At 44.9% G+C, this 23530-nt stretch overlaps 1 protein-coding gene across 13 annotated transcripts in view; it reads right to left on the reverse strand.

The window, feature by feature from the left end:
- Nucleotides 1–23530, reverse strand: part of NEK10 (NIMA related kinase 10) — an 831700-nt gene that overhangs the window by 701217 nt on the left and 106953 nt on the right. For all 13 annotated transcript variants that reach the window (XM_063922254.1, XM_063922250.1, XM_063922255.1 and 10 more), the window contains 2 exons: nucleotides 2543–2641; nucleotides 38–122 (listed from right to left, as the gene is read on the reverse strand). In XM_063922254.1, the coding sequence (XP_063778324.1) occupies nucleotides 38–122; nucleotides 2543–2641 (184 nt within the window). The remainder of the gene's footprint in view (nucleotides 1–37; nucleotides 123–2542; nucleotides 2642–23530) is intronic.

Genomic DNA, 23530 nt, shown 5'->3' on the forward strand with positions numbered 1-23530 from the left:
TACGAGTAATGCATGCTGTACATGTTCAATACTGCACCTGATAATATTGTTCCCGGATTAATAATCTCAAACAGATCAAGACTCGCAGCAAATGAACGGATGGGGCTCTGTCAATCCATTCACTATGATAAAGAAGAAATATGTCATATTATAAACCATGATATATATTGCCATTTACAAACAATAGGAATTATTTAGCGATAACGTTTTCTCACAAGAATAGACTGTGTCACTGCATATTTTAGTATTTAGGACATGCATTCCTTTGCAGTTATACATATTTAATGAGATGCTTGAGCATTAATATTTTCCTCTATATTATTTTGCCAGATAGACACTGATGCCTAGTGGAACATACAGTGTGTAGGAGATCAGCGTGGGCTATTATACTGTTTATATCTGCACTTATTAATGACTGGGAATAAGGCCAATGTGGATAATACAGTTACTCAGATTGGAAAGACGCAAAGGACTGTCACACAGTAAAACGTGAAAAGAATGCCTGGAATTTCAGAACTTTGCAAATGCAGCAATATCCATATTTCCTTACAGCTGTACAGTACATTCTTTCTGGATTTGTTTAATAGGCTCAGACACTGCAGAAGACAGATGCCTTGTACAATGATTTCTCATTTTAAAATTCTTCCTGAAAAATCATAGGCTATAGTATTAGAATTCAAAGATTTATAATACAGAATAAATTCAATTAAGACAATGGGCTAGATGCATCATCGCTTGGAGAGTGATAAAATGCGGAAAGAAAAAGTACCAACCAATCAGCTCCTAACTGTCATTTTTCAAACACAGCCTGTAACATGGCAGTTAGGAGCTGACAGGCTGATACTTTTTCTCTCTCCATTTTATCCCTCTCCAAGCGTTGACGCATCTAGCCCTATAACTTTATTGCATACAGTAGACTATTTGTCAGGTAATTATCATTATTTATTATTTATTTATTTTTAATTGGAGATGACAGCTATCTGATGAGAAATCCACAGGGTAAATGGGCATTAACTAGGGGTGTGGCATATTTTGTTGACATACATCATTGTTGGCATGAGAATGTGAACATGGTTGTAATGTCGACATGTCAACATTGAACTTCTATCTAATAGGAAAAAAAAGACACCCAACCGACTTTTCAAACAATTGAATATCCCCCTTTATGTTGATACTGATGAAATGTCAATATGATTAGAATGCAAACAAAATGTCCCTGGTGGTCTAGTGGTGACATACCTGATATGGCGGCTACAGCTGTGTCTTCTGGGTCTGACGGTGACGCCAGGATAACTTCTAGGCGGATTCTGCACAGCTTTTGGCAGTAAATATTACTAATTCTAACCATCCACCTAGTGCCTGACCCTAACCTCCGCTCCTGCAGAATAACTGTTCCCTCCTTCTAGTGCCTAAACATTACCCTTTTCTCACATTGCTAACCCTAACTGTCAGTTGCTGGTCATGCAAAATGTCAACATTTCACATGTCTACATCTTAGATGTCAACAATGTGAAAATGTTTACATTCTGCACATGCTGATATGTTCAATTCAATGTTGACATTTCAACAATGTTGACATCATAACGGTCTTCAATACAAGATCTAGGATAGTCAAGGTTAAAATACAAAAAACAATGCGTCACACATTGGGGTCATAGCCTCACGTACCCCTCCACCGCATAGATATTACGGTCTCCTGCAGAATTCCTGATTTCCTGGATTACATAGGCACAGCTATGTTTGTTTTCATTTCCTGGATTACATGGGCACAGCCATGTTGGATGCAGTGACAGTCAGGTGACTGATTCATCCAGTCAGATTCTGTATGCTGTGCTCACATGACTTTTGCATCCAATGACAGCCAAGAGTGTCCTATTTAACCATGTTCTGGAATCCTGGGCATTGTCAGAACAACTCACTTCCTCAGTAGAGGAATAGAGGTTTACCCTGACTGGAGGTACTTCCGCATCTGAAAGATTTATTTCTCCTGTTATACCCACAATTGCCAGCACTCCTTTTATTTTCTTTAAATGATGAATCCAGCTACATAAATATCACCTGCTGTATCTGCAAGTGCTCAGACTCCTGCTACATCAACTTCACCTGCTGCATCTACAAGTATCAGTTCTGTTAAAAACCACAATTACCAGCATTCATGCAATTCTCTCTAAGGGGCATATTTAATAAAGTGCGGGTTTATTGAAGTGGAGATGTTGCCCATAGCAATTTGCCCAATTTCCTCTTTAATCCCTTTAACATATTATATGTCATTCTTCTTCTTCTTATGATTATTATTATTATTATTATTATTATTATTATTATTATTAGAAATATTATTATTATCCTTTGACTTAAAAAGCATTGTACATTGGGGAAGGGGGGGTCATGATACAAATAAATAACATAATTACATGTATCATTACATGTATTATATAATATATAGCAAATCAATTTTCTGCAATAACTATTCTTCTTCGCATCTTCATAATTATATCTTTAAAGCAATCATTAAACGCATTACACTGAACTCTGCTTACTGTACCTGCAGCCAAGCCTGTTTTTCACCAGTGCCATGAAGATATCAAGAAACAAGTTGTGCTGAGAGTGCTGGCTAAAGTTCCTCTCATTTTTGTAATTAATGCTAGAAGTAAAAAGAACAATCATCAAACAGTACAGTAACGAAAAAAAACAACCTAAAATAGGGAAGATATCAAAGTACTGTTGTATTAATATTGTTTTATTATACATACAATAACAAATACCATAATACAATACTATAACCAAAGTAGTTCGTTATCCTACTGAAACGTTAGTGACTACATTCACTAATGGACATGTCATTGACATCCTCCAATGTTGGTGTGTGTGATAATTTAAAAAAAAAAATACATAGTAAAGGCTAATTATACTTGGGCAATACACTTCGGGGTACATTTACTAAGGTCTGAGTTTTTTTTAGAACTGGTGATGTTGCCCATAGCAGATTCTAGTTATTAACTTCTAGAAGGTGCTAGATAAATGTTAAGTAGAATCTGATTGGTTTCCATGGGCAACATCACCAGTTCTTAAAAAAAACTCCCACCTTAATAAATCTACCCCTAGCCCAGCAATGGTGCTCAGACAGTGTCGGACTGGCCCTTAGGGGTACAAGGGAAACCTCCGGTGGGTCTGTTTGATCCCCCCCCCCCTCTTCTAGGGATCAGGTTTTAGTCTGTGCACTTGAATTATACATTGTACATATGTTACATTATACTGCACAAGACTTTAGTGTATTCACTACAGTGCATTGCTGTTATCCATCTGCTACATTAATATGCATGCACTAGCAGTATTAACTATACATATTTAAAAAGAGGCCCAGCCCCTGCACTCTCTAATAGTTAGTCAAGAGTAGGCCACACCCCTAAGCAAGGGCCGCCATCGCTGCATTCCCCCTGTTGGGCCCTTCAAGCCCCAGTCTGATACTGGGCTCAGACCAGTATTAATATTACTTATGCTGCATTCAGATCGCAAATGCCGGATCCTACCCGGTAAGAGAAACGTGTCCTTACCGGGTGGGATCCGGCATTTGCGCTCCTCTGCTGGCTTTTCGACCCGGCAATATACCGGGTCGGTTGCCATAGCAGCAGGGGGCGCAGCAGCAGCAGGGGCGGGCGTGGAGGCGGCGCTGGGAGATGAGCTCATCTCCTGCGCCGCCTCTCCCTATGCTGTGAATGGGAGCCGTGTCGCATCGGAACGGCTCCCATTCACACTGCACCTTCTTTTTTACCGGGTTGAATTACCGGGTCAGGCGACCCGCTAATTCTGCAAAGGACCTTTCACATCGCACACTGACCCGTTTCGACACGGCAATATGCCGTGTCGATACCGGGTTTTTAGTGCGATGTGAAAGGGGTATTATTCTGGCACTGTGATCTGTTACTCTCCCTCTGCAAAATGTTCCCAGAGGAGCACTACGCGACCAGTGAGATAACACAGCTGGATGTCCTCAGGTAAATAATCTCTCCCCTCACAACTGCCATCCAGAGAGTTTCCAGGACAGGTGCACCATATATCATGTTTTGGTTATCTCTGTTGGTATAATGTGATACAGATCTATGAGCTATAACATGATGAGTATCCTTCTATGATTAATTTTTATTAGGAACCATGTTGATGTAAAATAATGGCCATGTTTGCTGTTATATTGCAAGTGGCACCACTGCTGGTGTAATGTGTAGGAACACAAAGCCAATATAATATGATGTGCTCCCCAGGCAGTGTAATGTGATGGGCACACACCTGTACTATATGCAGGTCATCACAGCAGCTGGTATAATATACAGTGTTTGTTTTTTTCTGTTGGGGGCCAATGTGTTTTATTTATTCCTGTCGGGGGGCAATGTGTACCTGTCGGGGGTTAAACTGTTTTTCTTTCCTATTGGGGGCCACTTTGTTATATTTTTTTCCTATTGAGGCCAATGTGTATTACTGTTTCTGTAATTTAATGCAGTCCTGTCCACTACCCACCTTCCACAAAAATAAATTCTTTAGTGCATAGGTTCTCAAACTCGGTCCTCAGGACCCCACACAGTGCATGTTGTGCAGGTAACCCAGCAGGTGCACAGGTGAATTAATTACTCACTGACACATTTTTAAAGGTCCACAGGTGGAGTTAATTATTTCACTTGTCATTCTGTGAGGAGACCTGCAAAACATGCACTGTGTGGGGTCCTGAGGACCGAGTTTGAGAACCTGTGCTTTAGTGTATTTAAAGGGGGGGGGGGGGGGCAAACTGGTATCTCGCCTTGGGATCCATGTGGTCTAACTCCTAAATAGCTTTATACTGTATGATGACAAACAGTGTGACATTTTTGCACAATTGGGACATTTTGTTTTAAACAAATTGGCCTCATATTCCTGAAAATAAGGAGTGATTGAGTATACTTTCCACTTTATGATCACTGTGTGTACAGTATGTGTTTGTAGGTCAATCACAGCACTGTCACTGATGGGGTCTCACCAGGATACCGCCTGCACCATACGCATCGCGGCAGGCTGCACTACACACCGTGCTGCAGAATTTGCCCATTGGGATGTAAGTCTTAGCATCAGTAGTGATGGCCTCTTATTCATCACGTTCATCTCCAATGTCGAATTTGCATTCTTGCTGATATCTCTTCGTCATTGTCAATCTAGAATCCGGATGTTTGGAGAAAAATCTCTAGATGGAATCTGATAACTGGTTCATAATTCTAAGCACCTATCTGTGGCCAGGGCTCTTTTATTATCATGAGGCTGGGGGAAGGGGGGAAGTGGGGAGTAGGTGGATGTTCTCAGCTTGAGACATTTCTATTCTCAGGCACATCCTCAGGCCACTATTATCACTAAGTTGTATTTTTTTTTCTTTTCCTGTCCAAAACTCCTTCAGTATGCAACTCATATTGAGAAGTGAGGTTACCAAGGCAGCAGCTATGTACTGTATATCACGTGATATACAGTTATGTGTAGGCTAACTGACTCTACCATCACTACCACCCATCATCACAAAGTAACCAAGCAGGTAGAGTAGTACTGGAAAAGTAACAGTCCATCAGTTTAAATCAAACTGCTATATGGACAGTAATAGTTTCAATTAACCTATAGGGCTGCACAGTTTTACGGGTGTGCATTTATTTGGTTTCTCTTTGCAACAAGTCCTTGTCCCTATTAGAGATGAGCGGGTTCGGTTTCTCTGAATCCGAACCCGCCAGAACTTCATGTTTTTTTTCACGGGTCCGAGCGACTCGGATCTTCCCGCCTTGCTCGGTTAACCCGAGCGCGCCCGAACGTCATCATGACGCTGTCGGATTCTCGCGAGGCTCGGATTCTATCGCGAGACTCGGATTCTATATAAGGAGCCGCGCGTCGCCGCCATTTTCACACGTGCATTGAGATTGATAGGGAGAGGACGTGGCTGGCGTCCTCTCCGTTTAGACACTTGATTTACTAATTTTGGGGAGCATTAGGAGTACTCAGTAGTGTACAGTGCAGAGTTTTGCTGATAGTGACCAGTGACCACCACTTTTATTTATAATCCGTTCTCTGCCTGAAAAAAGCGATACACAGCACACAGTGACTCAGTCACATACCATATCTGTGTGCACTGCTCAGGCTCAGGCCAGTGTGCTGCATCATCTATTATCTATATATAATATTATATATCTGTCTGACTGCTCAGCTCACACAGCTTATAATTGTGGGGGAGACTGGGGAGCACTACTGCAGTGCCAGTTATAGGTTATAGCAGGAGCCAGGAGTACATAATATTATATTAAAATTAAACAGTGCACACTTTTGCTGCAGGAGTGCCACTGCCAGTGTGACTAGTGACCAGTGACCTGACCACCAGTATATAATATTAGTAGTATACTATCTCTTTATCAACCAGTCTATATTAGCAGCAGACACAGTACAGTGCGGTAGTTCACGGCTGTGGCTACCTCTGTGTCGGCACTCGGCAGCCCGTCCATAATTGTATATACCAGTGACCTAACCGTGGTTTTTTTTTCTTTCTTTATACATACATACTAGTTACGAGTATACTATCTCTTTATCAACCAGTCTATATATTAGCAGCAGACACAGTACAGTGCGGTAGTTCACGGCTGTGGCTACCTCTGTGTCGGCACTCGGCAGCCCGTCCATAATTGTATATACCAGTGACCTAACCGTGGTTTTTTTTTCTTTCTTTATACATACATACTAGTTACGAGTATACTATCTCTTTATCAACCAGTCTATATATTAGCAGCAGACACAGTACAGTGCGGTAGTTCACGGCTGTGGCTACCTCTGTGTCGGCACTCGGCAGCCCGTCCATAATTGTATATACCACCTAACCGTGGTTTTTTTTTCTTTCTTTATACATACATACTAGTTACGAGTATACTATCTCTTTATCAACCAGTCTATATATTAGCAGCAGACACAGTACAGTGCGGTAGTTCACGGCTGTGGCTACCTCTGTGTCGGCACTCGGCAGCCCGTCCATAATTGTATATACCACCTAACCGTGGTTTTTTTTTCTTTCTTTATACATACATACTAGTTACGAGTATACTATCTCTTTATCAACCAGTCTATATATTAGCAGCAGACACAGTACAGTGCGGTAGTTCACGGCTGTGGCTACCTCTGTGTCGGCACTCGGCAGCCCGTCCATAATTGTATATACCACCTAACCGTGGTTTTTTTTTCTTTCTTTATACATACATACTAGTTACGAGTATACTATCTCTTTATCAACCAGTCTATATATTAGCAGCAGACACAGTACAGTGCGGTAGTTCACGGCTGTGGCTACCTCTGTGTCGGCACTCGGCAGCCCGTCCATAATTGTATATACCACCTAACCGTGTTTTTTTTTTCTTTCTTTATACATACATACTAGTTACGAGTATACTATCTCTTTATCAACCAGTCTATATATTAGCAGCAGGCACAGTACAGTGCGGTAGTTCACGGCTGTGGCTACCTCTGTGTCGGCACTCGGCAGCCCGTCCATAATTGTATATACCACCTAACCGTGGTTTTTTTTTCTTTCTTTATACATACATACTAGTTACGAGTATACTATCTCTTTATCAACCAGTCTATATATTAGCAGCAGACACAGTACAGTGCGGTAGTTCACGGCTGTGGCTACCTCTGTGTCGGCACTCGGCAGCCCGTCCATAATTGTATATACCACCTAACCGTGTTTTTTTTTCTTTCTTTATACATACATACTAGTTACGAGTATACTATCTCTTTATCAACCAGTCTATATATTAGCAGCAGACACAGTACAGTGCGGTAGTTCACGGCTGTGGCTACCTCTGTGTCGGCACTCGGCAGCCCGTCCATAATTGTATACTAGTATCCAATCCATCCATCTCCATTGTTTACCTGAGGTGCCTTTTAGTTGTGCCTATTAAAATATGGAGAACAAAAATGTTGAGGTTCCAAAATTAGGGAAAGATCAAGATCCACTTCCACCTCGTGCTGAAGCTGCTGCCACTAGTCATGGCCGAGACGATGAAATGCCAGCAACGTCGTCTGCCAAGGCCGATGCCCAATGGCATAGTACAGAGCATGTCAAAACCAAAACACCAAATATCAGTAAAAAAAGGACTCCAAAACCTAAAATAAAATTGTCGGAGGAGAAGCGTAAACTTGCCAATATGCCATTTACCACACGGAGTGGCAAGGAACGGCTGAGGCCCTGGCCTATGTTCATGGCTAGTGGTTCAGCTTCACATGAGGATGGAAGCACTCAGCCTCTCGCTAGAAAACTGAAAAGACTCAAGCTGGCAAAAGCACCGCAAAGAACTGTGCGTTCTTTGAAATCCCAAATCCACAAGGAGAGTCCAATTGTGTCGGTTGCGATGCCTGACCTTCCCAACACTGGACGTGAAGAGCATGCGCCTTCCACCATTTGCACGCCCCCTGCAAGTGCTGGAAGGAGCACCCGCAGTCCAGTTCCTGATAGTCAGATTGAAGATGTCAGTGTTGAAGTACACCAGGATGAGGAGGATATGGGTGTTGCTGGCGCTGGGGAGGAAATTGACCAGGAGGATTCTGATGGTGAGGTGGTTTGTTTAAGTCAGGCACCCGGGGAGACACCTGTTGTCCGTGGGAGGAATATGGCCGTTGACATGCCAGGTGAAAATACCAAAAAAATCAGCTCTTCGGTGTGGAGGTATTTCACCAGAAATGCGGACAACAGGTGTCAAGCCGTGTGTTCCCTTTGTCAAGCTGTAATAAGTAGGGGTAAGGACGTTAACCACCTCGGAACATCCTCCCTTATACGTCACCTGCAGCGCATTCATAATAAGTCAGTGACAAGTTCAAAAACTTTGGGTGACAGCGGAAGCAGTCCACTGACCAGTAAATCCCTTCCTCTTGTAACCAAGCTCACGCAAACCACCCCACCAACTCCCTCAGTGTCAATTTCCTCCTTCCCCAGGAATGCCAATAGTCCTGCAGGCCATGTCACTGGCAAGTCTGACGAGTCCTCTCCTGCCTGGGATTCCTCCGATGCATCCTTGCGTGTAACGCCTACTGCTGCTGGCGCTGCTGTTGTTGCCGCTGGGAGTCGATGGTCATCCCAGAGGGGAAGTCGTAAGCCCACTTGTACTACTTCCAGTAAGCAATTGACTGTTCAACAGTCCTTTGCGAGGAAGATGAAATATCACAGCAGTCATCCTACTGCAAAGCGGATAACTGAGTCCTTGACAACTATGTTGGTGTTAGACGTGCGTCCGGTATCCGCCGTTAGTTCACAGGGAACTAGACAATTTATTGAGGCAGTGTGCCCCCGTTACCAAATACCATCTAGGTTCCACTTCTCTAGGCAGGCGATACCGAGAATGTACACGGACGTCAGAAAAAGACTCACCAGTCTCCTAAAAAATGCAGTTGTACCCAATGTCCACTTAACCACGGACATGTGGACAAGTGGAGCAGGGCAGGGTCAGGACTATATGACTGTGACAGCCCACTGGGTAGATGTATGGACTCCCGCCGCAAGAACAGCAGCGGCGGCACCAGTAGCAGCATCTCGCAAACGCCAACTCTTTCCTAGGCAGGCTACGCTTTGTATCACCGCTTTCCAGAATACGCACACAGCTGAAAACCTCTTACGGCAACTGAGGAAGATCATCGCGGAATGGCTTACCCCAATTGGACTCTCCTGTGGATTTGTGGCATCGGACAACGCCAGCAATATTGTGTGTGCATTAAATATGGGCAAATTCCAGCACGTCCCATGTTTTGCACATACCTTGAATTTGGTGGTGCAGAATTTTTTTAAAAACGACAGGGGCGTGCAAGAGATGCTGTCGGTGGCCAGAAAAATTGCGGGACACTTTCGGCGTACAGGCACCACGTACAGAAGACTGGAGCACCACCAAAAACTACTGAACCTGCCCTGCCATCATCTGAAGCAAGAAGTGGTAACGAGGTGGAATTCAACCCTCTATATGCTTCAGAGGTTGGAGGAGCAGCAAAAGGCCATTCAAGCCTATACAATTGAGCACGATATAGGAGATGGAATGCACCTGTCTCAAGTGCAATGGAGAATGATTTCAACGTTGTGCAAGGTTCTGATGCCCTTTGAACTTGCCACACGTGAAGTCAGTTCAGACACTGCCAGCCTGAGTCAGGTCATTCCCCTCATCAGGCTTTTGCAGAAGAAGCTGGAGGCATTGAAGAAGGAGCTAAAAGGGAGCGATTCCGCTAGGCATGTGGGACTTGTGGATGCAGCCCTTAATTCGCTTAACAAGGATTCACGGGTGGTCAATCTGTTGAAATCAGAGCACTACATTTTGGCCACCGTGCTCGATCCTAGATTTAAAGCCTACCTTGGATCTCTCTTTCCGGCAGGCACAGGTCTGCTGGGGTTGAAAGACCTGCTGGTGACAAAATTGTCAAGTCAAGCGGAACGCGACCTGTCAACATCTCCTCCTTCACATTCTCCCGCAACTGGGGGTGCGAGGAAAAGGCTCAGAATTCCGAGCCCACCCGCTGGCGGTGATGCAGGGCAGTCTGGAGCGACTGCTGATGCTGACATCTGGTCCGGACTGAAGGACCTGACAACGATTACGGACATGTCGTCTACTGTCACTGCATATGATTCTCTCAACATTGATAGAATGGTGGAGGATTATATGAGTGACCGCATCCAAGTAGGCACGTCACACAGTCCGTACTTATACTGGCAGGAAAAAGAGGCAATTTGGAGGCCCTTGCACAAACTGGCTTTATTCTACCTAAGTTGCCCTCCCACAAGTGTGTACTCCGAAAGAGTGTTTAGTGCCGCCGCTCACCTTGTCAGCAATCGGCGTACGAGGTTACATCCAGAAAATGTGGAGAAGATGATGTTCATTAAAATGAATTATAATCAATTCCTCCGCGGAGACATTGACCAGCAGCAATTGCCTCCACAAAGTACACAGGGAGCTGAGATGGTGGATTCCAGTGGGGACGAATTGATAATCTGTGAGGAGGGGGATGTACACGGTGATATATCGGAGGGTGAAGATGAGGTGGACATCTTGCCTCTGTAGAGCCAGTTTGTGCAAGGAGAGATTAATTGCTTCTTTTTTGGGGGGGGTCCAAACCAACCCGTCATATCAGTCACAGTCGTGTGGCAGACCCTGTCACTGAAATGATGGGTTGGTTAAAGTGTGCATGTCCTGTTTTGTTTATACAACATAAGGGTGGGTGGGAGGGCCCAAGGACAATTCCATCTTGCACCTCTTTTTTCTTTTCTTTTTCTTTGCATCATGTGCTGATTGGGGAGGGTTTTTTGGAAGGGACATCCTGCGTGACACTGCAGTGCCACTCCTAGATGGGCCCGGTGTTTGTGTCGGCCACTAGGGTCGCTAATCTTACTCACACAGCTACCTCATTGCGCCTCTTTTTTTCTTTGCGTCATGTGCTGTTTGGGGAGGGTTTTTTGGAAGGGACATCCTGCGTGACACTGCAGTGCCACTCCTAGATGTGCCCGGTGTTTGTGTCGGCCACTAGGGTCGCTAATCTTACTCACACAGCTACCTCATTGCGCCTCTTTTTTTCTTTGCGTCATGTGCTGTTTGGGGAGGGTTTTTTGGAAGGGACATCCTGCGTGACACTGCAGTGCCACTCCTAGATGGGCCCGGTGTTTGTGTCGGCCACTAGGGTCGCTAATCTTACTCACACAGCTACCTCATTGCGCCTCTTTTTTTCTTTGCGTCATGTGCTGTTTGGGGAGGGTTTTTTGGAAGGGACATCCTGCGTGACACTGCAGTGCCACTCCTAGATGGGCCCGGTGTTTGTGTCGGCCACTAGGGTCGCTAATCTTACTCACACAGTCAGCTACCTCATTGCGCCTCTTTTTTTCTTTGCGTCATGTGCTGTTTGGGGAGGGTTTTTTGGAAGGGCCATCCTGCGTGACACTGCAGTGCCACTCCTAGATGGGCCCGGTGTTTGTGTCGGCCACTAGGGTCGCTAATCTTACTCACACAGCTACCTCATTGCGCCTCTTTTTTTCTTTGCGTCATGTGCTGTTTGGGGAGGGTTTTTTGGAAGGGCCATCCTGCGTGACACTGCAGTGCCACTCCTAGATGGGCCCGGTGTTTGTGTCGGCCACTAGGGTCGCTAATCTTACTCACACAGCTACCTCATTGCGCCTCTTTTTTTCTTTGCGTCATGTGCTGTTTGGGGAGGGTTTTTTGGAAGGGACATCCTGCGTGACACTGCAGTGCCACTCCTAGATGGGCCCGGTGTTTGTGTCGGCCACTAGGGTCGCTTATCTTACTCACACAGCGACCTCGGTGCAAATTTTAGGACTAAAAATAATATTGTGAGGTGTGAGGTATTCAGAATAGACTGAAAATGAGTGTAAATTATGGTTTTTGAGGTTAATAATACTTTGGGATCAAAATGACCCCCAAATTCTATGATTTAAGCTGTTTTTTAGTGTTTTTGGAAAAAAACACCCGAATCCAAAACACACCCGAATCCGACAAAAATAATTCGGTGAGGTTTTGCCAAAACGCGTTCGAACCCAAAACACGGCCGTGGAACCGAACCCAAAACCAAAACACAAAACCCGAAAAATTTCAGGCGCTCATCTCTAGTCCCTATCTCCTCTATGATAATTAGGGGGAATACATCATTTTGTATTGTAGAGATCACAGGCTGTGTTTATTGTCATGGAAGTGCCTCACCACTGGTTGCTCACAGTTTCTTCCTAAAAACGGCATGTCTAGTTTTATACCAATTTATTGCCATACGTTCCCTGAATGCTCTGAATGTCTTTTCCATGTCCTGATGTAATAAACCATAGATGAGCCAAAACAGGTGAGTGAAAACTTAATGATATATTTTCTGCCTGATTTTGGATAAAAAAATCCACCACTAATCTCTAAGGGGTCTATTCAAGCAGGAGAGAAAAGCCCTGTTTTGCGTTAAACAGGGCTTGTCTCTGCCTACTGCAATTCACAGAGCGGGTTACCATGGAGAAGTCTCTTATTTCTCCAGCGGTACCCCCGCTCTGTGCCTGAATCGCATCACCATACCTTTGTATAGTGAGTGCGATTCATGAAGGTGCGGAAAGCTCTGCTTTCCGCTTCTCCATGGAGTTCAGGTTCGCCATCTCAGGACGGTGTAACCTGAACTGTGGTGCGGAGACGGCAGGGAAGCTCAATGCTTCCCTGATCGCTGCTCGGCACCTTATGCTGGCTCCGCCCCCTGACCTCCCAGCAACCACTGCGGCCTGCCGGGAGGTCAGCAAGCTGCGCATGCGCAAAGGGACCCGCCGCTGGACTCCGCGCATCGCAGGGAGGGACCGCTGGAGATGACCTCACCGCAGGAGCCCCAGACACCGCAGCGCATCGTCGGAAGGGTGACTATACATGAATTGCTACTTATTACAGCTATACATCGCATCGAAGCCATGCGATGTATAGTGATAAGTAGCAATTCTGTTTTCATTTTCTACATGAATAGACCCCTTAATAACTACGGGTAGTGCAACCTGTGCATTTCTACTTACCAGCATTTCCTGTCAAAAAGTGTGCAGGGGACAGAGAATGAAGTGCCCTAAAGCGTACACCTAATAGAGGCTACCATTTGAAACTGTTGTGAGTGCCGTACAAATCCTCCTGATTGACATATATATGAATATGTATATATAGGCTTACCATACTATCCCTTTAAACTGGGACATTCATGAATTACACATGTTCTATGGCTGATTAAAAAAAGTTAAGTGGCGGACGTGCGGCTGCTGAGCTCCGTGTGTGGACTCTCCACATAGTGGTTTGGAGCTTTTTAGGCTGTCTTTGGAGCACCCAAAGTGTGTTTGGAGTGTGTCAGATCAGCGCTACTACGGGGTTAAGTTGCAGAGCCGGAGCATCTCTCTGAGCATCCCTGCAGGTTGTGACTAAACTCCCGTTTGGAAGCCTAGAAGCCCGGATGTGCAGCTTCTTCCGCCAATGGGACAAGGAGTGAGTAACTCACAGGCTATCTTACCGTTGCCCGGTTCTGCCGTCGGCTCCCTCTGCTAAGAGAGGACACGCGAGGAGGACACATACGGCGTGAGGGGTAGGAGAGCGGCTCGCTGCCAGGTTCTCCCGCCAGCTCCCCCACTGAGAACTCACACAGCGTCTAAAGCAACCTCTCTGGGAGCCTGCATCTAGGCCCTCTGGAGGACAGATGCAGGAAAAGGAGGGGATTTCTGCCAGCCCAACACAACAGCGATCGGTGAGGACGTAGCGAAGCGCTGCGCTGGCAGCCCTGACTGTGACTGGATGGCAGCTGTAACCAGTATTTGCAGTCATTTGGGGATCATAGTTCCGAATTATAGCACCGACCCAGGCGCGACTTGTGGAGAACAGGCTCCTATATAAGGTATTGCTTAGCCTTCTGCCTCTTGGCACAGCGCAGCATTATACAGCTAAGCCCTTTGGGGGCTAACAAACACTACAGGGTACCCTGCTCCCCACGGAGGTTATTCTCCAAACACATTATTATTCTGCTTTGGATAACGCTGCAAACTATCTGGTGTATTCATGGTGTCTGAGGTTGGCTATACACTGATCTCTGGTTACCTGTTGATATTTAAAGTGTCCATCTCAGTATTTATCTCAGTATTCAGCAAATATATTGCAATCACAAAACATTGTGGATCAATCGGGATTGTGGAACATCCTTGTGTGTAATAAATGTATTCTTTATCACCTATATGTAGAAGAATGGGCTGCTGTGTGAAAATGTTGGGATAGTGTCAATGGGGATGTACTTGGGAGGTTTTTAATATCTCTAATCTGCAAGTACACCATACTTGATATGACCAGTTTCATCTGATCTTGGAAGCCAAGCTGGGCTGAGCCTGGTCAGCACTTATAAGGAAGACATCCAGGGAATATTAGGTGCTGTAGGTATCAATATATAATTGGAGACTAAAACTGTACACTCAATATATTTAACCGTAGTAGACACTTCGGTTTCTTCCTGAGCTCATAATGCGTAAACCTCGTAAGGCGGCTCCCCCTGCGGATTTAACCACGCTTATCTCTAAAATGAAACCTGGGTCTAATAAACAGCTTTCAGTTTCTCAACCAGTAGTGGCCTCGGACTCAGAGGAAGAGATCCACTCTCCTGATACATCTATGAGAGATAGTTTAGCATAGATTTTGGCAGAAATGAAATCACTCAAAAAGGCATTTCATGCTTAGATTCAAAAAGCTGTCTCAGGTTTAAAGGAAGAGGTTTCAGAATTGGGGACACGTACAAATGAAGTTCAGCATAAAGTTGATGAGGTGGTTCAATTCCAACAGGATATAGAATGCTCCATGTACGTTATGCAGGAGGATATTCACCTGCTTCAAGATCATCAGGAGTAAACGGAAAATAGGGATATACAAAATAATTTACGTATTAAGAACATTCCAGAGTCAGTGGAACTAGCCCAATTGGAGCATTATCTGATCCCGTTTCTTTCAACATCTATTACCTGATTTACCACCAGAGCGCTTACTCTTGGATACAGCACATCACACCCTCAGACAGAAACCGTCACCATCGGCACCGCCAAGAGATGTGGTATTGCGATGCCACTACTTTAAAACCAAGGAAAAAATGTTGGCGGTTCTCGGGAAAAGGATACATGTCAGTTTGAATCCTCCACCTTGTCTATATTTCAGGACTTATCTCCGGTTACTCTCAGACGGAGACTTTATCTAAGGGACTACACCCAGATCCTCTGAGACAATCAAATCCGTTACAGGTGGGGCTACCCTTTTGCTTTGATAGTACAAGCTGATGGGAAATGGTTATCTGCAAGATCGAAAGAAGAAGCTACTCATCTCTTGTCTCAACTTAATCTTCCACTTCCATCGAAAGAAAATACTTTGGGCCACATACGGATTCTGCAAACCAACGTTCTTTAGGGTCACCATTACAGCAGAGAGCACAACGGCGTCTGTGGTCCACAGTCCTTCTTAGTGTTACAGTCCAGAATGATCCTAAATGAATTGTACTTTCAAGAGGGTCTGAGTGCTTGTGATGTCTTTCTCTTTCTCTTTTTGTTATTTGCATGCTCTTGGATAATACTGGTGTAAATGTTTAAAATGGTTGAAATTTATCTAATATTATTTGGAATATACTATGGGCCAAATGTAATAGAGTGAGAGTTTCAAAAAGTGAGAGATTTAGTAAGGTTTTGCAGTTTGTTTTTTAAAGTGGCAATCGTTCACACAGCAAGATCAACCTGGTTTTGCAGTGTAAATGATTGCTACTTTGATAGTGTGGGCTGGCTCCTCCCTCTATGCCCCTCCTACCAGACTCTGTACCCAAGGAGACGGAAATACTTTGAAAGGAGAACAGATAAGGATAGTGGTAAGATTCCGAACCAACACACACACACACACACGAGGAAAGCCAAGCTAACCAAACTTGAAACAGGAACAGTAACAGCTGAACCAACATTACTTAACCAAGGAACAGTTCAGGATGAACGAAGCACTGGGCGGGTGGCCAGTATCCTCTACGGACTACGAGAAAAGGATTTACCAGTAAGTAATTAAAATTCTATTTTCTCTTACGCCCTAGAGGATACTGGGGTCCGTTTAGTACCATGGGGATGTACCAAAGCTCCCAAACCGGGTGGGAGAGTGCTGAGATTCCTGCAGAACTGATTGACCAAACTTGTACAACTTAGCAAACGTGTTTGAACCTGACCAAGTAGCTGCTCGGCAAGCTGTAAAGCTGAGACACCCCGGGCAGCAGCCCAAGAAGAATCCACCAACATAGGAGAGTGGGCCTGTACAGATTATGGACATGGCAAACTTGCCATATAATAAGCATGCTGGATAGTAAGTCTGATCCAGCGTGCAATAGTCTGCTTTGAAGCAGGACACCCAATCTTATTGGGATCATAAAGAATAAACAGCGAGTCCGTCTACTGTGACGAGCTGTTCTTTTCACATACACCTTCAAAGCCCTCACAACATCCAAAGACTTTGAAGTAGCAGAGGTGTCAGTGACAACCGGGACCACAATAGGTTGGTTGATGTCAAACGCAGACACCACCTTAGGAAGAAATTGCTGACGAGTTCTGAGTTCAGCTTTGTCCTCATGGAAAATTAAATAGGGACTTTTGTGAGACAAAGCCCCCAGCTTCGACACACGTCTTGCTGAAGCCAAGGCCAACAGTGTGACGGTCTTCCACGTAAGAAATGTTATGTCCACCTCCTGTAATGGCTCAAACCAGCCCGATTGGAGGAAATGCAGCACCACATCAAGATCCCAAGGTGCTGTGGGAGGCACAAAGGGAGGGTGGATGTGCAGAACACCTTTCCAGAACTTCTGGACTTCAGGGAGAGAAGCCAATTGTTTCAGACAGAAAATAGACAAGGCCGAAATCTGGACTTTTATGGAGCCCAGACATAGGTCCACATCTACTCCTGCTTGTATAAAAAGCAGGAACCGTCCTAGATGGAATTCCACTGCAGACATTTTTCTGCTCACACCAAAAGACATAATTCTTCCAAATACGATGGTAATGCTTAGACGTTACCCCCTTCCTGGTTGCATCATAGTCAGGATAACCTTGTTAGGGATCCCTCTCCTGGCTAGAATCAGCCGTTCAACTTCCATTGCAGAAGATCCTTGGGAAGAGGTAGAGGCCACGGATCTTCGAGGAGCATCTCCAGAAGGTCCGTGTACCAGGCCCTTCTTGACCAGTCCGGAGCAATTAGAATTGCTTGAACCTTTTCCCTTTATTCTTTTTAGAAATCCTGGGATCAGAGGACGTGGAGGAAACACGTACACCATCTGATAGACCCATGGAGTCGTCAGGGCGTCTGCCGCCACCGCCTGTGGGTCTCTCAACCTGGAACAATACCGCTTGAGCTTCTTGTTGAGACGAGAGGCCATCATGTCGATATGTGGATATGATTGGAAGGACGATTTCCTGACTGGACCATCTTCCTTGAAACTGCACCCCTTGAGTGACTGCTCCCCAACCTCTGAGGCTTGCGTCTGTGGTTAGCAGAATCCAGTTCTGAATTCCGAACCTCCGACCCTTGACGAGGTGAGAAGTATGTAGCCACCACAGTAGGGAGATCCTAGCTTTTGGCGACAGACGGATCCTCTGGTGCATGTGAAGACGCTATCCGGACCATTTGTCCAATAGATCGAGCTGGAAGGGTCTTGCGTGAAACCTTCCGTATTGAAGAGCATCGCAAGAGGCCACCATTTTCCCCAGAAGGTGAATGCATAGATGCACCGATATCCAGGTTGGCTTCAAGACATCTCGAACCATCGACTGGATTACTAATGCCATTTCAACGGAAAGGAACACCTTCTGTGACTCAGTAACCAGTATCATTCCCACGAATGGGAGCCTCCGTGTTGGCAGTAGGTGAGATTTCGGAAGGTTCAGAATCCACCCATGATCCTGGAGAAGTTTGGTTGAAAGAGCAATGCTGTCCAGCAACCTTTCCCTGGACGGTGCTGTTATCAGGAGATCGTTCAGGTATGGAATTATGTTCACTCCCTGTTTGCGGCGTAAAAGCATCATCTCTGGCATCACCTTGGTGAACACCTTCGGTGCCGTAGAGAGGCCAAATGGCAGGGCCTGGAACTGGTAGTGACAGTCCTGCAGTGCAAATTGTAGATAAGCCTGATGAGGCGGCCAGATCGGAATGTGAAGGTACACATCCTTGATATCCAGAGACACTAGGAATTCCCCCTCCTCCAGACCTGAGATCACCGCTCTCAGAGACTCCATCTTGAATTTGAACACTTGTAAGTACGGGTTCAACGACTTGAGGTTCAAATTTGGTCTTACCGAACCATCCGGTTTCGGTACAACAAACAAGTTAGAATAGTACCCCTTGTTGAGCTGATGAGGTGGAACTGGAACAATGACGTGAGTCAGTACCAGTTTTTGGATGGCATATTGTAAAGTTATACTTGCCTCTTGTGAAACTGGCAAGGCTGATTTGAAGAATCTGTGAGGTGAGAGCTCTTGGAACTTCAGTCTGTAGCCCTGGGAAACAGGATTTATGACCCAGGGATCCTGGCACAAATTTGACCAGATTTGACTGAAGAATTGTAGGCGTGCTCCCACCTGACAGCCTTCCAGGCATTGTGGTCCACCGTCATGCTGAAACATAGAATTTGACGGCAGTTAAGACCCACTTGGCCCATCTAGTCTGTCCTTTTTTTTTTAACCATATTTTTATCTCAAGACTTATTTGATACTTATTTCTTTGTAAGGATATCCTTATGTCTATCCCATGCATGTTTAAATTGCTCTACTGTCTTAGCCTCTACCACCTCTGATGGGAGGCTATTCCACTTGTCCACTACCCTTTCTGTGAAGTAATATTTCCTCATATTTCTCCTGAATCCCCCCCCACCCTCCAGTATCAGTGCATGTCTTCGTGTACTATTGCTTCTCTTCATAAGGAGAATGTTTCCCTCCTGGACTTAGTTAAAACCCTTGATATATTTGAAAGTTTCTATCATATCCCCTCTTTCCCTTCTCAGCTCCAAACTGTACATATTGAGATTTTTTTAGTCTTTCTGGGTATGTTTTGTGATGTAGGCCATGCACCATTTTAGTTGCCCTTCTTTGTACAGTCTCTAATATATTGAAGTCTATAAGGAAGCAGAGCCTGAGCTCTGTTCCGGAGTACCTGCTGTTGCTGGTTTGCGTAGTTTACCTCTTGTGCCACTGGAGGATGTAGAAGCACCTCTGGATTTGCCCTCGAACTTGGCCGTCCAAAAGGACTGTAACTTAGAAGCTGAATAAGTCTTCTTGGTTGGGAGGGGGGGCTGCGGAAGGAAGATACGTAGACTTATCCGCAGTAGCTGTGGAGATCCATTTGTCTAATTCATCTCCGAACAAGGCCTCTCCTGTGAATGGTAGGCCTTGCACACCTTTCTTGGAATCCACGTCAGCAGTCCACTGGCATAGCCACAAGCCCCTGCATGCCGACACTGCCATAGCGGTGGTGTGTGCGTTAAGCATGCCTATTTCCTTTATGGCTTCCATCATAAAGTTCGCAGAGTCCTGTATATGCTGCAGGAGTAAGACAACATCCCTCCTAGATAAGGAATCTAACCCCTCAATTAGGTTACCTGACCATTTAGCAATGGCTTTAGTGATCCACACACATGCAATAGTGGGTCTTTGTGCCACCCCAGCAGCTGTGTACAATGATTTGAGTGTAGTCTCAATTGTACAATCAGCCATGTCTTTCAGGGAGGCAGCAACAGGAACATGCAATACAATTTTATGTGACAGCCTAGAGACTGATGTGTCCACTATCAGTGGATTTTCCCATTTTTTCCTATCCTCCAGAGGAAAAGGAAAAGATGAGAGTAACCTTTTAGGGATCTGAAACTTCTTATCAGGATTAACCCATGGTTCTTCAAACAGGGTATTCAATTCCTTTGAAGCAGGAAAAGTGACTGGGGACTTCTTCTTCACATTAAAATAAGATTCCTCACACTCGCCTGATACCTTATCAGGAATATGCAGAACATCTCTGATAGCTTCTATAAGAGCCTCTATTCCGTGTGACAAAGCTGCATTCCACCCCCCCCCCCCCCTCTGATTCCCCCTCCCCCCTCCACCATGTCTGACCTGTCAGAGTCAGGCTGCAGGATATGGGCCAGAGATCACTTTTGCGGACAAATGTGAGGGGATTGAGATGCTGTCTTGGGGACTGAGTCTCTGTTCAGAAATTCATCCACAGTCTGTTTTAAGCATTGCGTCTCTTTCTCATTGCGGGATAACTTTGTAGAAAGAGTTGGGATCATTCCCTTAAAAGAATTAACTCATTCCAGTTCAGCCCCGCTAGCCTGTGAACCCTGAGTACCCAGTAGTGAGCCCCTGGTGAAGAGGAACACACTCTTTGCCTAACATAATGTAAATGTGACAGCACACACACACAGGAAAGGTTAAGCACAATTAACCCACAAAGAGCCCTTCAGGGAGACACAGAGTTGTTTGGAGCCATCCCCCACCGCGCCCTTACCGCTAATGCCAAGCTTAGTCGGGTCACAGACTAAGTACACTAATAGTCGCTCCCCCCCTGCTATGACCCCCTGGTACCGCTGAGGTAATCTGGAGTCACACTAGAGGTGCTGCGCGTCCCTGTCCTTTCAGCGTCTGTGTAGAGTCTGTCTGTGCAGAGGGAAAATGGCGCTGGTGAGCTGCTGGATCCGCTCATAGTGAAGCCCCACCCCTTCAATGGTGCGCGGTCTTTCCGCTTTTTATATACTGGCTGAGGAATCTGGTGCTTAAAATGGAGAGAACTGTTTTAAGGCTGTTGCGCCAGTATGGGTACTGTGTACAGTGTACTGGGACGTAGTTGTGTACTGTGTCCGGAGACGCATTCCGCCCCATTTAGAAGCCATGCGTCTCCGTACCCTCATGCCGCCATAATGGCCGGCGCACCGCTAGCCGGGACGCCAGCTCAGTACTCACCACTCTTCATTCTTCTGGCTCTGTTAGGGGTGGCGGCGTGCTGCAGGAATGTACGCTCGCCGTGGTGGGGCTTGAGAATAGTTCCCTCAGGAGCTCAGTGTCCTGTCAGCGGGGACCGGGACTATTAACTCTTCAAGTGGTTGGGCTTGTCCCCCCCCCCCCTAAATCCCCTGAAGCAGGCAGGCTGGTGCCAAGCAGCCCTGCCTGAAAATAACAAACATATATAATAAATTCAGAAAACTCTTCAGTAGCTTCCTTCAGCGTGACCAGCTCCTCCGGGCACATTTTCTAAACTAAGTCTGGTAGGAGGGGCATAGAGGGAGGAGCCAGCTCACACTATCAAATTCTTAAAATGCCCATGGTTCCTAGTGGACCCGTCTACACCCCATGGTACTAAAGGACCCAGTATCCTCTAGGACGTAAAAGAAAACTGAAAAACCTTACCAAATCTCTCACTTTCTGAAACTCTCACTCTATTACATTTGGCCCTATATGACTAAATATTTAGATTACAAATCTTCATCTACCCCTCCGAGGGATACCCTTATTGGGTTGCGCGTCATCAAGATGAGGTTTGTGCCATGACCCCACCAGGTCAATAAGACCCGCCCAGTGCGCTATGGGGATATACGCCCCTTTTTTAGGTGCTCTTAGTGTTAACTTGCCCCAGTGGGATACCTTTTTTCTCTTTTTTTTATTTTTATTTTTTAAAATTTCTATCTTTTTATTATCTTATTCTTATCTCTATTTTTTTTAGGGTACCACCATGAAGATTGTATTATTACTTTTTCGGATGCAACTATATGCTCAGCCATGAGAACTAATGTTATAACTAATAATGTTAAAGGATTAAATAGCCCACAAAAAAGGTCTAAGCTATTTCTCTTTCTAAAGCAAGAGAATGGGGAGTTTGGTGTTTATCCAGGAGACATATTTTCGTGGTATGGTACACCCTGGATTGCATTCAAGACATTACCCCGTCGTTTTGTATGCATGTGACCATATGCATAAAAAAACGGGGGTTATAGTAGCTATAATGGTAGCGGATCATTTACATTTAGATAAGATTATTCGGGATAAGAGAGGCAGGTATTGGGTAAATGAAATAATTCTCCGATTACTCTAGTTATTGTACAGTATATGCCCCGAACATTAATCATGCCTCTTTTTCTTCTTTATTAGATGCTAAAATCTCTCTTCATAGGAAAGGTGATATTATAGTGGCTCGGGGATTTAATATGATTCTTCATCACAGATTGGACCTTTCCCAATCACTCCCTAACTCTCAAATTCATATTAATGAGCGGACACTAAAGAGCTATATTCGCTTTTAAAAAATCAACTATTGTTTGATTCTTGGAGGGTTAAAGATCCTTTAGCTAAGGATTATACTCGTTTTTCTTTCGCTCATAAAATATATACTAGGATAGATATGATATTTCTGGGTCGCGATCTTACTTCTAAGATCCAAAAGATCACCATACATCTTGTATCTTGGTCAGACCATGCCCCAGTATCTCTGTTTCTATCAGGTAAAATGCGTAATTCATTCCCTCCTGCTTGGTGTCTTAAAGAAGCGCTGCTCCACAATAAAGATGTTTTAGACCAGGTCACTCAGACCTTAGTGGACTATTTTAATAGAAATCAAACCACAGATATAAGCGATATAACCCTGTGGGAGGCGCATAAAGCTGTTGTAAGAGGTAATTTTATTCAGATCACTTCAAAACGACGCACCCAGGTGATACTTGATCTGACGGACTAAGTGTTACGCCTGGAGGAAAAAGCATAAAACGTCTCTTGATCCAGTAGATCTGGATTGACTTATTAAAACTAGGGGCGAACTCAATTTGTTGATCTCTAATAAAACTTAGGCGGCTTAATCAATTATATTGAGAGAGGCGATAAAGCTGATAAAATTCAGGCAAAGAAATTAAGGGTACAAATATCTTTCGAAAAATATTTTAACTATTAAATCTAAGACTGGGGAAATAACCCATGACCCAGACCAAATTCTTAGAGCGTTTGAGGATTATT

This window comes from Pseudophryne corroboree, chromosome 5, assembly GCF_028390025.1.
Source record: "Pseudophryne corroboree isolate aPseCor3 chromosome 5, aPseCor3.hap2, whole genome shotgun sequence".
Lineage (NCBI taxonomy): Eukaryota > Metazoa > Chordata > Amphibia > Anura > Myobatrachidae > Pseudophryne > Pseudophryne corroboree.